The 16,909-nt window shown below is 42.8% G+C and overlaps 1 protein-coding gene across 4 annotated transcripts in view; it reads left to right on the top strand.

Annotated features, from left to right (window-relative positions):
* ATXN7 (ataxin 7) overlaps positions 1-16,909 on the top strand; it is a 142,547-nt gene that overhangs the window by 35,194 nt on the left and 90,444 nt on the right. For 2 of the 4 annotated variants that reach the window (XM_043587861.1, XM_043587857.1), the window contains exons 2-4: positions 446-544; positions 12,404-12,733; positions 12,963-13,031. In XM_043587861.1, coding sequence (XP_043443796.1) covers positions 12,415-12,733; positions 12,963-13,031 — 388 coding nt within the window. In that variant the 5' untranslated portion in view covers positions 446-544; positions 12,404-12,414. Of the gene's footprint in view, positions 1-445; positions 545-11,906; positions 12,009-12,403; positions 12,734-12,962; positions 13,032-16,909 lie in introns of those variants that run through there. The other 2 variants (XM_043587858.1, XM_043587859.1) reach the window with 2 other exon arrangements.

Raw genomic sequence — 16,909 nt, forward strand, 5'->3', positions numbered from 1 at the left:
GTGTGTGTGTGTGTGTGTGTGTGTGTGTGTGTGTTTTAAATTTCTGATACTGACAGGTTTCATAAGGGTAGGCTTTCTGAATAACCATTTCAAAAATTAAGTGAAAAGTCATTAGTGGCAAATTACACACAATGATTTTAAGCCTCAGGAGACTAACTCTGTGTACACATTGAATAGTCATTTATTCTTAGTTTGTTGTAAATATAGCCAATTAAATTCACTGTAAAAAAAAACAAAAAACAAAACAAAAACAGAAACAAAAACAAAAGCAAAACAACAACCTGAATTGCATTTGTTGTAAAATTGGTAAAGTGCTCGAATTTTAACACTTTGACATTTCAAAGCACATATAATAATTTTGGAACATCTGGCAACTAATGAGATTGTAGATTTCTGATTAGTTTTATTCTTTGTTTCATCCTTTTCCCCCTTTCTCTTTTTGTAGATCTGAACAGAATTAAGAAGAAAGAACTTCCACAATCATAGCAGATGAAGATCCACTGGTAAATCAATCAGAAATTTTGGCCTGCCCGCCAAGGAAAAGGTAATTAGCTGTCTCAACATAGCTCAGCTGAATGAATGCAGTGCTTCTGATTATAATAGAGTTTGAATTTTACCAAAGAATGATGGTTTTTAAAGTTCAGGGTACCTGTGTAAGATCTCCAGTATAACCTTGAATATGATCTTACTAATATGACATGACTGTGAATTTAAGAGTACAATATTATTAGGTATGTGTTTGTCAAAAGAAAAAGTGCTAAATAACCATCCGCAACTTATAGGAGAACTTTGGAGATAGGAGCATTCCCTGTCCCCCATACATGTCTACTTTTTGCTAGGAATTTGTCCAAAGACATGCTCTTATGTTTCTGTCCAGTTCCACTTTACCTAGCTTCTCTTTTCTTTTCTCCACAAGCAATATAGAGCCTGCTGCTCAGAGCAGGGAAGATCCTAAGCAAAGTGTAAAATAGGCAGGAGTTCTTCAGGCACACTTTCTGGGCCCAGTGCCTTTGCCCAGGTCAGTACAAAAATAGCAGCCACTATTAATTGAGTTTCTCACTACATATTTGCCGTTGTGCATTTACTATTTGGGGAAGAAGGTGGTAAGTTTCACATAATGTGAAAAAGAAGAAAAGTTCCTGGAGGAAATGTTTTTTTAAGTTTATTTGTTTATTTTGAGAGAGAGAGCTAGAGAGAGAGAGACAGCACATGCCTGAGTGAGGGAGAGGCAGAGAGAGAGGGAGAGAGAATCCCAGGCAGGATCCACGTGGTCAGCACAGAGCCTGACATGGAGCTTGAACTCACAAACCCACAGATCATGAGCTGGGCCAAAGTAGAGCCAAACATTTAACTCACTAAGCCACCCAGGCATCCTAGGGAGGAATTTTCATTAAAACAAAACAAGAAAATCCATCTTCCTATCTACTCCTGAAAGGACTGAAGGGGCTTAAGATGCAGTTTAAGATGAGTCATTTAGGGATAAAATTGAACACAGTCCCAACAGGGAAGACCAGAGTTTCAACTTCTGAAATCGATCAGCTTGTATATTTAGGCAACAGACAAATGCAATGCTTCAGTGAAGTTTAGGCAACTATAGCAAAGATGGAAGGAAACACTGTAAACAACATGAACATTCACCTTCAAAGATAACATTTTGAACAAAACAAACAGAAACAGGAACTTCAGGAAGGATGTAGCTTTTTTTTTTTTTTTTTTTTTTTTTTTTTTTTTAATGTTTCTTTTGAGAGAGACAGAGAGGGAAGGAACAATCCCAAGCAGGCCTCACATTAGGTGCAGAGCCTGATGCAGGACTCGATCCCAGGAACCGTGAGATCATGGCCCAAGCCAAGTCAAGAGTCGGATGCTTAGCCATCTGAGCCACGCAGGCGCCCTAGGATGTAGCTGTGTGTTTAGAATAAGTGACTGGGCTTTTCTGAAGTCTCTGCCTTCAAAATGGGCCTTTAAAATTTTCTGACCTGAAGCTGAAAAGGCAGACTCCTCACAAAGGATGGCGTTCATTGAGGAATGTCTGAAAAGTGCCAGAGAAGAGAGGAGCAGGGTTTTCCTAGATGGTAGTGAGCACCTGGCAGTGGTGGGATGTGGGGGTTCAGGGGGAGGTAGAGAGAAAACACATTTGACCAAAATGCCAAAGGAGCTCTTTAGCCTGTGATTTTCATTGAGCGTCCACTCTGAGCAGAGGGATTGTTCTTGAGGAGGAAAAGAGAATAGGAGGTGGTTTTCACAGACCACAAGTATGACTTCCTCTTTTTTGAATAGTGTTCAGATGAAAAGACTAATATGATACCAGGAAGTCAGTGACAAAGGGCAGGGAAGGAAGAAGTATAACAAACTCAAGTCTGCCGGAAGAAGTGTGACAAAGTCACGTCCAGACAGGTAGAAGCATGAAATGCGCCGGGAGAGCTGTGAGAAACTGTCAAATTCATGGCCAGTGTAAAAGGGCAGCCCCTTTTTAGTGTCAGCTGATTATAGGCCCAATACCTATTCAACAAATGTTTCTTGAGTACCCTCTTGTGTCATGCTGTACTCTCTGGGCATTGGGGATCAGGGGGACAAAAATCTCTGCCACTGTAGCACTTCTTTTTTAATGGAAATAAATAGATAATAGATACAATATAGTAAGTAAATATATTGTACTAGATGGTGATAGTTGGTTGGGAAAAGCAGCTTAGGATAATGAGAATCAGGTGTGCTGATGAGGGCTGGAGCTGCAGTGTTAAATAAAGGTGATCAGGGTAGACTTTTTTTTTTTTTGATGTTTGTTTATTTTTGACAGAGGGACAGAGTGTGAGCAGGGGAGGAGCAGAGAGAGAGGGAGACATAGAATCTGAAGCAGGCTCCAGGCTCTGAGCTGTCAGCATAGAGCCTGATGAGGGGATCGAGCCCATAACTGAGAGATCATGACCTGAGCCAAAGTCAGACACTTAACCGACTCACCCAGATGCCCCAAAATACTTGCATATCTTAAACTTACATAATGTTAAATGTCAATTATATTCCAATAAAGCTGGAAAAATGGAAACATTATACAAATTGTATGTTAATAAGAAGTCCCTTTAATTACATTCTTTCACTTCCTGTTCTCCCTAAGTCCAGAGTTACCTCAACTGTTTTCTATGCATAGATTTGTCATTATGATTATTACGGTTTCACAAAAATAGGCACATAGTCTGTAGTATTTTGCATGTTGCTTTTAAAAAATTTATACTTTGGCTGTCTTTCCACTTGTTTCTTTTGGGCTGCTACATTATATGCTGTACTTTCATTTGTAAAAAAAAAAAAAAAATGTGAGAAGCAAAAGTGGGGCACCTGGGTGGCTCAGTCACTTAAGCATCCTGATTTTGGCTCAGGTCATGATCTTATGGGTTTGTGAGATCGAGCCCCCGTGTTAGGCTCTGTGCTGACAGCATAGAGCCTATTTGGGATTCTTTCTCTCCCTCTTTCTCTGCCCTTCCCCTGCTTGCTCATGTGCATGCACTCTCTATCACTCTTTTTCAAAATAAATAAGTAAACTTATTTTAAAAAAGAAGAAAAGCAAAGACCTCTATTACAAAGAGGATGAGGTATCATAAAATATAAGAATAGCTAACACTTAATGAGTACTGACTATGTGACAAGTGCTGTTCTGAACATATTACATAATTGACTCCTGGTAACAACCTTGTAAGTTAGAATACTGTTGGGATACTGTATAGATGAGGGGTACATACCCTTGTGGTCCTCCTTTTACAGAGAAGCTAACTGAGGGAGAGACAAAATGTGTCCTGTTCAGGCCCAGAGTTAGGCAGTGGCAGAAATGGGCTCCGGGACAAGTTTTATCTCCCCCTGATGGTCGTCTCCCACCATCACCTCTTTGTAGGTCTAAACATTCTCATCACTCCCAAAGGACGGTCCTGTTTCTATTAAACAGTAACTCCTCGTTTTCCCCTCCCCTCAGGCCCTGAAAGCCACCCGTCTGTTCTCTGTCTCTGTACATTTTCCTATTCTGGATATTTTACATACATGAAATCATACAGTATGTGGCCTTTTGTGTCTGGCTTCTTTTACTTGGCTTGTGTTTGAGGATCCTCTGTGTTGTAGCACGTACCAGCACTTTACTCCTTTTAATTGCTGAATAATACTCCATTGTGTGTATACATTGATCAGTTGATGGGCCTTTGGGTTGCTCCCACCTTTTGGCTATTTATTGTAAGTAATGCCGTTATGAACATTTGGTGTACAAATATCTGTTTGAGTCCCTGCTTTCAATTCTTTTGAATATATACATCTAGAAATGGAATTAGAGGATCTTATTGTAAATCTGTGTTTAACCTTTTGAGGGACTGCCAAATTGTTTTCCACAGGGGTTGTACCATTTTGCATTCCCACCAGCAATGTACAAGAATTCCATTTTTCTCTCACATCTTTGCCAAGATTGTTTTTTTCTGTTTTGCTTTGATAATAGACATTCTTTTGGTTGGGAATTGGTATCTCACTGTGGATTTTCTAGTATTTCTCTAATGACAAATGATGCTGCATATCTTTTCATTTGCTTCTTGGTTATTTGTGTTGTCTTCTTTGGACAAATGTCTGTGAGATCCTTTGCCAATTTTGAAAATTGGATTATTTGCCTCCTTTTTTTTTTTTTTTTTTGAGTTGTAAGATTTCTTTATACATTCTAAATACAAGTTCGTTATCAAATATGTGATTTGTAAATTTTTTCTCCCTGTGGAGTCTTTTTACTTTTTGAGAGTGTCCTTTGAAGCACAAAGGTTTAATGGTTTTGGTGAAGTCCAGCTTATCTCTTTGGCTCTGTTTTTAAGAAATACTTGGTAAGTCAGATTCTAGACTCTAGCTTATTAACCACTGATTTAGGATTGCTGCTCTCTGCTGCCACTCCCCCCAGAAACCATTTGGAAAAATGCTAATACTTTGTGCAAATACCTGTTTTCTGAAGTGGAGAGAGGCAGAGAGCTCTGGAGAGTAGGGAGGGTAGATATCTCACCAGTAGCAATTTTGTTTCAGTTCGATTTTTTCCTGCTCCTGAAGTTCCTTCACTTGGACCAGTGTGGTGGGGAGGAGGCTGTGATCAAAGTCTCTGGGTCCTGTAGGTTTTACATTGATCAAAATAGAGGCTAAACTAGGTTAAGTAGGTTAAAATGTCAGAAACTTTGCCTTCTGTCCTAGATTGTAGCATTTAAGATCAGAATGTCCATGGGATGTAGTAATTGTGTGTTTCTAGGAAGAAAGGTTTAGGGACTGTCACATCTAGAGGGTCATTTGGGTTAAGGTCTCCCCTTTTATATGAGAAAATATGTGTTTGGGGTAGGATTTGAAGACAGAAAACTACATTCATTCATTCACTCACATGTTTAGTGGAAAATAGTTAAGTCTGCATGCCATTTATCTCTACCAAGGAGAGGAACGTTTTATTTTGGAGGTGGATGGGGGATTAAAGCCTTTGTGGAATAGTCTGTCCTTTGGGAAAGAAGCAGTACAAACCCCGATGGCTGTAGGATCAGGGTGTACACAACAATGGGGAAAAGCAAGGGGGTCATGTTGGTGAGGTCTAGGACTTTGCTCAGAACTGGAACTTTGCTGGGGGAAGGGGGAAGAAAGTTGTGTTGTTCCTTCCCTCTTGTACTAACACACCTGCACTGTTGGTCCTGGAGTGTAGCCTTAAGGCGTTTTGCTGACGAGCTTTGGGACCTGGCCACCACACATCTTATGGTAGGTAGATTCCAAGTTCCCAATGACACGCTTAGGTTGGGAATGCAGACAGTCGATCCCTGGGAAAAGTAAGCATATATCTCATTGCTACCTTGCTTTCAGAACCCATACTCTTAACCCCAGTCCATGAAGTCCTGTGATTTAGAGGTGGGGATGAGTTCTCATGGGCTTAGTGTGAGGGATCAGGAAAGCTTTTGTTAAAGAAAAGGGATTTGAGGAAGGACTTGGCTATACAGTAGGATTTAAGCCAAGGGAGGGAAAGTATTATAAATAGAGTGACCTTTATGAACAAAGCTTGGGGGCTGCGGTCTGGAGTGGGGAGCGTGTTTGAAGCTATCACTTGGTCATTTTGGCTGAATTGTAGAGTACCTGCTGGAGGGAACTCTGTGGGCATGGTGGCGCGGGACCAACTCTAGAGGACCCTGAGTGCTAGGAGAGAAGTTTTTACTGAATTCAGTGGTCAGTGGGGAGCCCCTAAAACTGTTAGAGCAAGAACTGACATAAAACTAAAGCCATTCTTCATTCTGCAAGACTGGTGTGATGGTATAGCATGGGTAGGTTAAAATTGGGGCTTTCCATGTGACAGCCTAAAAATGGCTAACGGTGCTTTTGTACTGTGAGCTCTCCTGATACTCCTCATGAAGCAGATAACTCCTGTTTTACTAATTTTATAGATGATGAAACTGGTACAGAGAGGTTAAATATGTAACTCCCCAGAGTTACGTAGCTAGTACGTGGTAGAACGGGGATTCAGCCTGGGCAGGTCAGCTCTGGAACTCCTGTTCTTAACTGGTGGTAACACTTACAGTCACTTCAGTGAAACACTGAACACTGCAACAGTACAAAGAAGACATAGGAAATTATTTTTAACAGTGTGTTTAATCTTTGCATTTTATTGCATCTGAGGCAGTGCACCAGAACTTTATATAGTCAGCCTCTCTTTATAGCTAAATGCTGGTCTGACTTTTTCCATTTTTTTCCCATAACTTTTTCCCCCTCTATTCTTGTTTTTCTTTTCTTTTTTTTTTTTTTTTTAAAGCCACTTAAAGGCTTTAAGTGAAGATTTTAAATCAAGTTTGTTAGTAGTTTAAATTTGCAGGCCAGTATTAAATCCCTAGAAACACTTGATCTGTATTCAATTTAAAGTTAAAACTTATTACTTTGTATTTTTAAATCTTTCTCTTCCTTCAAACAGTCTGGTATTAGTGGTGAATGTTTCTTTGGGAGAATTCATCCGTAGCTACACACATGTGATTAAGAAAACAAACTCAGTATTCAAAATTTTGCGCGTCTTGGCAAATGACACAGCTTGTAGAATGAATACGTGTACAGGTTAAGTCTTTAAAAAGATAATTGCCCTCATCTTTAAATTTCCACCTTTGCAACCATCCTTATTATTTCTGATTTTGCACTTGATTGTCAGGAATGCCAGCCACTGAGCTGAATTCAATTTCCTCCTTCCACTGTTCTCCCCCTGCTGGAATAGAGGTATTCATGACAGGTTTTAAGGATTTCACTAGAGGGAGCACAGTTAAAGGGTTCTTGCCTGCCAACCTCACATGCAGAAGAGAGCCCTGGCTCTGGAGAAGAAAGAGGGAGAGAGAGAGGTGTGGTCAGAGGAGGGAGAGAGGATATGAATTAAGGCTCAGCCAATTTTAAGAGAAATAAACCAAAACCAAAATACTCCTAATTCAGGGGATCTGAGTTTCTTGTTTCTCAAATGACTGCAGTCCTTTGGGGTTGATAATGGAGAATCTCTGTTACCAACCCTGTAATTTGCACAGATAAATATACCGTGGTTCCTGGTTTTCAAGTTTATTAAGATGTTGTAGTGGGACCAGTGGGGATTTTTTCCAAATAAAAAGGAGGTTGTGTGGGCTCTTGCATCTTAGAGGTTTTGGACAGTTTCAGCCATTTTACATTAAACCAGATTTAAAGACTGGAAAAGATCAACTTTTATTTTTGCCACTTAGTGATGCCTTTGGCCTTTGAACAAAGCATTTTACAAGTGGATCTGCTGTGCGAAGAATACTTTTTGTAAAAAGAGACCTTGTTACCCTTGGCACCTACTGGGAACGTCCCTAAATTTGGATGGTGAAGTCAGGCCATATTTTAAATGCATCCCTGGAAGAGATGAAATGTTCAGAATTTGGCAGCATTTCGCCTCTGACGGCCTAGTTCTTAAGCCACATACAGTCTAATTGGTGGTGACAGCCTTTTGCATAAGAGCATTTTGATGAATTAAATTATTTCCAGTACTTCTTATTCTTCTCATGTCGTCAGCAAAATCGCTATGTTGTGTTTACCTTGTGCCTACCAGGTACAATGTGTTAGGCAATAAGGAAATGTTTGATCAATTGAGTCCTCATTAGTCAAACCTTATAAAACATAGCATTTATCTATGCAGATAGATATTGAAGATCCTCATAGCTGTGAGACATAATCAGTATGCTGGCAGGAACACTGATAGCATACAAGGCACACTACTATATTAAAATAATTACATTAAATGAATATAAATTGTATTAGCAATTTTCTTTTTATATTTGGGGGGGGGGTATAGAGGACAGGTACTTAGGTAAGAAGTCCTTAGGGTTTTTTATTATGGCCTGGTAGGTAAAATAAGTATTTGAGTTTCTGCTGTACTCTTGTTTACAGACTGTGCCCTTTGTATAAGGAATACTTTGGAAATATTGCCCCAATTTGTGTATCAGAACACTGGACTTTCTCAGCTAACAGTTTTGACTTTTGTTGGTGACTCATTTGAACTGTGGGAAACCCAAACCAACTATGGATATCAGAAACTGCCTAATCTGGAAGGGTTTAGGACTTTCTTATGGGTGAAGAGAGTGTGGTAAATGCATTGGCTTCAGCAGAAGAAGATTGGTGGGGAGATGTCATGGAGTTGCCTGTTATCCTTCAGCTTCAAAGTTAAATACATTTCCAGATAAGAATTGATCTGGATTGCTTAGTTTGATATAAGACGCTTATGTATACTGTTCACTTTGTGTTAAGCTTTGTACCAACTTTCCGTGGATCTTTTCACATATTCCTCAGAAGAAACCTAGCTTTATCTCCATTTTACCTATTAGAAAACTGAGGTGCAGACAGGTTAGGTAATTTGCTCCGGTTACACAACTTTTAAGTGGAAGAGCAAGTACATGGACCCAGAAAGAATTCCTAGCACCTAGGTCCAGAGCCCTCCTTAATGGTCGTTATTTGTTTTTTTGTTTTGTTTTTGTTTTTAAAATTTTTTTAATGTTTATTTTAGAGAGAGACAGAGACAGAGCATGAGTGGGGGAGGGGCAGAGAGAGAGACACACACACAGAATCTGAAGCAGGCTCCAGGCTCTGAGCTTTCAGCACTGAACCCGATGTGGGGCCCGAATTCATGAGCCGTGAGATCATGACCTGAGCTGAAGTTGGATGCTCAACCGACTGAGCCATCCAGGCGCCCGATTGTCCTTATTTGTAAGTTGGAAGTAATACACCTTCCCCCTTACACAGTTTTGCATGTTAGTTGAGATAATGTGAACAGTACCTCTGGCAATCTTGGCACCTAGTAGGAGCTCTACAACTGAGAGCTGCTATTAGTAACAACTTCTCTTAATAAAGTTCATAATGCTGAGAGGATACTTATTACATTTCACTTTATATTCTGTTGTATTTTCTTTATTAAACGACTCAAAAACTGTAAAGAAAAAAGAAAGATGTGTTGAGCAACAGTAAGGACAGAAGCGAAGTATTATAAAGTGCCACATTGAGCCCATCGGCCAGAGGTTATATTAGTGAATCTTGAAGGATTTTCACATGTAAAAAGAGGGAAATCAAGCAGTGTCTTGAGGAAGTGGGTCTGTGCTTCAAGTTTGCCATTCTTCCCCTTATTTTCATTCTCACACTGTTCTCAGAGACGAGAAGGGCTGTATTCAACTGGCAAGCTCCCTTTGCTATCTATATAGCTGGGTTGTTCTAAGCTTTTTTAAAAAATGGCAGCTCCAAATGACATTCAAATTCACAAATTTTCATTTCTCTCAAAAATTTTTTTAATGTTTATTTATTTTTGAGAAAGAGCACGCAAGGAGGGGAGGGGAAGAGAAAGAGATAAACATAGACTCTGAGGCAGGCTCCGGGCTCCAAGCTGTCAGAGCCTGACATGGGGCTGGAACCCACGAACAATGAGATCATGACCTGAGCTGAAGTTGGATGCTTAACTACTGAGCCAACCAGGTGCCCCTAAATTTTCATTTATCTTAAAGGTAGAACTATAAAATTCAAAGTTGTTAATAAACTGTGTACTTTAATCTAGGAAAACTGAGAAGGTGGATATTTTAATATAATTTTACAGATTTCTCAGTAATTTGGGATAAATTAAAAATTCAAAGTATGCTGGGGCTTCCAATATTGAGGGCCTATTTTTTTTTAGTGTTTATTTATTTATTTTGAAGGTGGGGAGGGGCAGAGGAAGAGGGAAGAGAGAGAATACAAAGCAGGCTCCACACTGTCATCACAGAGCCCCATGTGGGGCTTGATCTCAGGAAACCTGAGATCATGACATGAGCAGAAATCAAGAGTCTGATGCTTAACTGACTGAGCCACTCAAGTGTTCCTGAGGGCCTATATTAAGAGTTAGGAACCCTATTAGTACCAAACGAATTAAATGTTTTGCCCCCACATTTTTCTCACTGAGTATCAGTGAGAAAAGGAAGTTAAAGCCTTAGAAATGATTTTTTTTTTTATCCTTCCAATAATTTCCACCATTTTGGGGGTTATTTTGTTTCTACTACTTCTTAGATAAAGACAGGAAGCATGCATCATTTCACTTTTTGGAACTTATGTTAGCATGCAATCCAGGAAAATTTTACAGAGTTATTTCTAAATCTTTTTAAAATAAAAAAATCGTGTGTGTGTGTGTGTATTTTTAACGCTTGTAAATTTTCAACTTAAGCCCTTTCTTATAAGAGCCCTGCGTTAAGTTTAGATTGCAATAATATTTCCTTATTAATTTTTACTCTTATTTAAACATTTTTGTTGGACTTTGTTTCTTTAGCAGAGAAGTTGGCCACCTCTATCATGCCAGATGTTCCAGATAAAAAACATGAAACCCTCTTCCTCCCCACCTAGAGAAAGCACCTGTAAGCAAACAACTATGACAAACGTGCCACAAGAGTGCTATTATTGCCACGTGAAACATGATGATCAAAATCCTTGTTTCTGTCACAGGCTTCAGATTCTCACGTCAGTTTGAAATAACAGAGCACTTACTGAGAGTGATTGGTGTGGTCTGCTACTGTTTCAAGTACTTCACACGCTTTGGTTATTAAGTAGTCTTTTATTTTGCTATCTTTACCTATCACTTAAGCAAAAGCTTTGCAGGGCGTGTGCGTGTTTGTGTGTGTCTGTTGAGGAGGGGTGCTAAATTTTGTGGGCTAGTGCTTAATTTAGTATACAAAAATCTGACAAAACTCTTCTAAACACATTTTCTAGAAGTGCTGTATATTCTCCTAAGCCCTGGGTCCCGCCCCTGCCGAAGCAAAGACAACCATAAAGAGGGAGAGACTAACAACTCCATCTGAAAATGAACCCGATTTTAAAATGGCAAGATTAAAAAAAAAATTTTCGGGGCGAACGAATCACTTCTAGGAGCAATGGAAGGGGAAATAGAGAAATTTCGGGTAGTGTCTCCAAAACCTGTACACAGAATCACCGCCGCCTGTCTCTCCATCTTAAACCGGTTTCATGATCTCTCTTTGCTAGACGAGAAGTTCAAGTTCGCAGGGCGCACGCTGTGACCTCTAGTGGTGGGCATCCGGCGAACACCGGGGCTTCGGGCTGACACCTGGGACGGCACCTGGGCCGCATTTCCTTGCCGGCCCGTGGTTTCCTACACATTAGGCGGCGGCTTGCCATTCATGCTTTTGACAGCTGCGTGGCCGCCCGCGAGCGGAAAGCGAAGTGCTCCCTGCACCAGCCTCTGGGCCCCTGGTCCGAAACCTCGGGCGGGAGGGCCCGACGGCGACCACATTCGATGGTGCCCCGGGGCCGGCCAGCCTGCTCCTCCATAGGTGGCTGCGTTTCCGACTTCGCCCTGGCTCCACTCCGGGGGCTTGACGTGCAAACTTCGCCGAAGCGAGCTGAGAGGGAGGGACCGGCGTGGGGGAGGAGGCGGCGGGAGGCGCCTCTGCTTAAGGGAGCCGGCCGGGCGCCGCGGCTCGGACGGACGCGCGGACGGAAGGAAGGAGCGGGGCCGCCGGGCCCGGCCCGGGGATGCGAGCGGCCTCAGGGTGGGCAGCTGGAGGGCCGGGGGTGCGTCTTCGGGCCTCCCCGCCGTGGGCAGCCGTGGCTGGGGCGGGGGCGGCTCCGGGCGCCGGCCTCCGTGCGGGTCTCGGCGGCAGAGGCAACCAGGGGACCCTGCGCCGCGGTGGCGGGCCGCCGGCGGCTCGTCCCCTCCCCCGAGGGGCCGCGGGAGGCGAAAGCGAAAGCGAGCCCGGGCCGCGGACTTTGCGCCCGGGGCGGGGGGTGGCACGGGAGGAGGCGGGTTGGGAGGGCTGGGCGACCGGGGGGCGCTGTCAGCGAGCCCCACCCGGCCTGCGGGCCGCGCACGCCGCCGGAACTCCCCGGCGCCTCCTTAAAAGCGGCCCCCGCGCGACTCTTTTCCCCCTTTTTTGTTACATTGTAGGAGCGGAAAGAATGTCGGAGCGGGCCGTGGATGACGTCAGGGGGGAGCCGCGCCGAGTGGCGGCGGCAGCGGGCGGAGCAGCGGCGGCGGCCGCCCGGCAGCAGCAGCAGCAGCCGCAGCAGCAGCAGCAGCCTCCGCAGCCCCAGCGGCAGCAGCCGCCGCCGCCGCGGCGCCTCCGGCCGGAGGACGGCGGCCCGGGCGCCGCCTCCACATCGGCCGCCGCCGCAATGGCGACCGTCGGGGAGCGCAGGCCCCTGCCCAGTCCAGAAGCGATGCTGGGACAGTCGTGGAATCTGTGGGTCGAGGCTTCCAAACTTCCTGGGAAGGACGGTGAGTGTCCACGCCCTCCTTTTCCCCAGGTCCCTCCGTCCCCCATCCTCTGACCCTCCTCGCCTCCCCGCCCCCACCCTGTGACCCGCCCCCTCGGGGGTCAGAGATGCTATCGCTCTGTTGGGGTATGCAGAGGTGCCCGCAACTACTCCTTGCGTGCGTGAGCGTGCGTCACACTCCCGGCCACTGATCTGCCTCTCCCCTCCTCCTGTGTGTGTGTATCTCCTAGGGACGGAATTGGACGAAAGTTTCAAGGAGTTTGGGAAAAACCGCGAAGTCATGGGGCTCTGTCGCGAAGGTGAGTCCAGCCCCCCGTTGGAGTTTGTGCAAGCCCCGAGGAAGTTTGCTTGCCCGCTTCGTTAGGGTGGGGAACTTGACCCTACCTTACTCACTCCTTACCCACGCGCGAGGATGCTGCTGCCTGAGGAGGAAGAAGGGGGAGAGCAGAACGATTGGAAAATCTGGTTTCCGGGTCTTCCTGTAATGGGGAGCGTCCTAGAACCCATTGGTGGAGGCCTGGTGTGGTGCAGCCTGAGCTGCGTTGCTCAGTGATAAGCTTTGGGGACTAGCAGTGAGTTGAACCCAAATCCCTTCTGGTCTCTCTTACTGAAACACACAAGTGGAGACGGGAATTACTAGCTTGGAAAGCATTTCCACGAATGCTTTAGGCGGCTCTGGGAAGGAAATCTTGCCACCAGGAATTTTCTGCTGGCAATCAAAATTGATTTCAAACTTTAGAAAAGATAACAGTTTATCTGTGCGGCCTTATTTCTGTGAGATTCAAGCTGCAAAGTTTAGGATGCTACAGAAGGATCACCACAACTGAGGAGCAGTTGGCCAGACTGTGTGTGTGACTTGCCAAGATCAGGGTGCGAAAAAGGCCAGAATTGTGTATCGTGAAACAAGCCTTTAGCGTCCATAGTTAGTGAAACCGGTGTCTAATTATTGGTCAGTTTTTAATAAAACTGATCCTTAGAGAAGGATATTTAGGGAAATATTTGTAGCTAAAGGTGTGTCTCCAAATGAAATGAAAGGTCAGGTATCTAGAAACTGTCAGACTTTTTTTTTTTTTCTTTTCTTTTTTCCTCCTAAAATCCTCCTAGATTTTATTTTTCTTTGAATAGTCAACTTTGCTATCTAATGCCTGTGCCAGGCTTGGGCACACTGCAGTCAGAAAGGACTTCTGGAGGCCAGTGAACTTTAGGTTAGTTTAAGTTGCTCTTTCAGTGGTGGTAAGGACAAGGCCTTACATGAGGTTTGGTGTCCAAAATCCTGAGTTTATATTCCCTAATGCAATTTCATTGCTTATATATAGCCGTTTACTTTGGCATAGTTATTGTCCATGGCCCAAGAATAGGTAGAACCTTGGCGAGCTGAATGTTTTAAAGTCCAGAGTTGGCCCATTGTTACTCTGTCTCCATATTTACTTCTTGTTTTTAGAGCCTCTCTTTTTTTCACGTTTGCTGTTTTGGTTTTTTGAACTGGCCTCTTGTTGGCCTCTTGGCGCTGAGAGGAAGAGTAATACCAGTGGCAGCTCTGTGAGAGCTTCCAATTGGAACAGATTATAGAGCAAATTAGTTGATTTTGAAAATGAGAATCGCTGTTTGAGAGCAAAGGAAAGAGAGGGAAAGCACAGGACTTGCTGGCGATGTTGCAATAGGAAAAATCAGTTGTTAGTCCGGTTTTAGTGTTGAGTTGGCAGTCCGCCTGGGCTTAAAAAATTAAAATCACTAGGTGGCAACTCTCATATGAAGCAGTTGGAGTAGAGCATTAGAGGACCTGACCCACTCCTGTTCTTAGTTTTTATTCTTTGGGTGTGGATACATTTCCCATAAGGGGTTTCTAAATCTGTGTGAAAACAGCATGCTAGTAATTATTGGTAATTCCCCAATAGAGGATGAGTAAGGGTATTAGTGTTTCACTGGGCAACTTGGTCTAGACTGAGACCCAGCCACATTTAGTGGCTAGAATGCAGTTATTGCCATATTTATTATTTTCTGCTGGGACATATTCATCAACAGGTTTTATTTACCATGAGGATCTAAGACCTCTTAACTACCTTCTTGAGGCAAAAAGGGCTCAGAGATTTGGTTGTGTGTGTTTCTGACCTACCAAATTACTAATGATTATTAGAGGTGCTGTTTTTTAAAAGTTGCTCTCACCATTCAGAGGATGCTGAAGGGGCCAGGATGGCTGAAATTCTGCCTGGCTGTTTGGCTTAGAGACTGAAGTTTTTAATTCGGTCACTTCTTGATTCATTTGTGATTTTATGGATTTTCTGAAACAGTTGCAAAATTCAAGCATGAGGATATTCAGCACTCATGCAGTGGGCTTTGTTTGTCTAACAAACAGCTCATGTTGGGCTGCTTAAGAAATGAAAATACGTTTTAAAATCAGCAAAAATTATTAGTTATCTTTTGTCTTTAGTGACGATTATTTCCTACCAAGAAAAGGTGTTGTGGAACTAAATCTGCACTAATTCCTTTTGGCAAGGAGGTTAAATGTAGATAAATTGACCACATGATTGAAGCACTAAGAATCAGAAACTGCCCATCTTGGAAGATGTTTGGGAATATGAACCAGACTTGTTGAGTTCTCATCCAGTTACTTTATGATTGTGGACTTAGGGGTAAAAGCCTGGGTATGAGAGCAAGTTGCTTAACCTTGTACTTGTTTTTTACCTCTCAGAATCTGCCTTTCCCTCTTTGTAAAACGTGATAATACCTGCTTCCCAAGGTTGTAGGAGTGGAAATTAAATTAGATAACATACCGAAAATGACTCAGTGCATACTAATTTCTTCAACCCTTTAAACTGCTGATAATCTTAGACTTTATTTCTGAATTCAGTATTTATTTGGGTCAGGGGGTTAATATCTGGGACTTGAATGGGCTGTAGTGCAGTCATAGTTTCCTTGAAATTGTAGGCTAAACTATGTATGTCTACTGTTTTTTTAAGTGTTTTTTTTTCTTTAAATGATTATTTTTGAGAGAGAGAGCCAGGGACGGGCAGACAGAGACAGACAGACAGACAGACAGACAGACACACACACACACACACACACACACACACACACACACACACACACAATCAGAAACAGGATCCAGGCTCTGAGCTGTCAGCACAGAGCCCGATGCAGGGCTTGAACTCACGAGCCATGAGATCATGGCCTGAGCCGAAGTTGGAAGCCTAACCGACTGAGCCATCCAGGCACCCTTGTATGTCTACTTCCTACTTCAAGCTTCTCTTGAATTCTCAGAGATCCTTCATTTATCTTGACCCCCAAAATTCAAAACTGGTGAGCCATGATTTTTGTCTTTTTTTTCTCCTGTAGCTTAGTTTGGCCAGTTCTTTCATGGTAAGACTGCCCAAGGGTTAATGCTGTGGGAGAGGTTAGAACTATTGATTTAGATGGAAGTGAGGTTAGTTGTGGTTTAGCTAATGTATCATCCCTTTTTTTCCTAATTAGCACAGGTAGGCAAATGTTAGGATAAAATTTCAGTTATCTTTTAGAGGTCATCCTGTTTGCATTTGCATCCTCACATTCTTATTGCCTTTGGTTTCTTGTAATTTGTAATTGTAGTTGATAACACAGGTGATCTGAGTGGAAACAGATGGATAATACATTTTGGCTGTTTTCAAATGATTAAACTTAGAAGATAAATTACCCTATTTTCCAAAGGTAACTTGTGAAATTCTATATCTAATAAAATTATTTTTAGATGAAATTGATTGGTATGAGTAACTGATTAAAGTTTCCGTATTAGTGACTGAACATATATAGGGAGCCTTAAAAAAATAAAAAATGCCTTGATTTCTTGGCAGATTTAAAAAAAAAAAAAGCAACTTAATCTGCCACCATTTGAAAGTATATATTATGTGGTGGCTCTTTCATTAGAATGTCAGCTCCCAGAGGACAGGAGCATTGTTGATGGAGGTATAGTCATCTTCTGCACCATTTGTGCTCAGTAAATATTTGCTGCCAAAAATGTATTAATTGGGCTACTTAGAAAGATTGAGCTGAGTCTCTCAAGGATGAAGAGGTCGAATCATCCAATTTTCCATTGTCTCCATGCCCTCCTCCCCCAAAAGTACCTATTCTGTGGGAGGTATGCTTTATGGCCCTCGGAAGGCCAGAGGCTGTCTTTCAGCACTTCCTGTTGATTTGTCCTGAGTTT

Source organism: Prionailurus bengalensis, chromosome A2 (genome assembly GCF_016509475.1).
Source record: "Prionailurus bengalensis isolate Pbe53 chromosome A2, Fcat_Pben_1.1_paternal_pri, whole genome shotgun sequence".
NCBI lineage: Eukaryota > Metazoa > Chordata > Mammalia > Carnivora > Felidae > Prionailurus > Prionailurus bengalensis.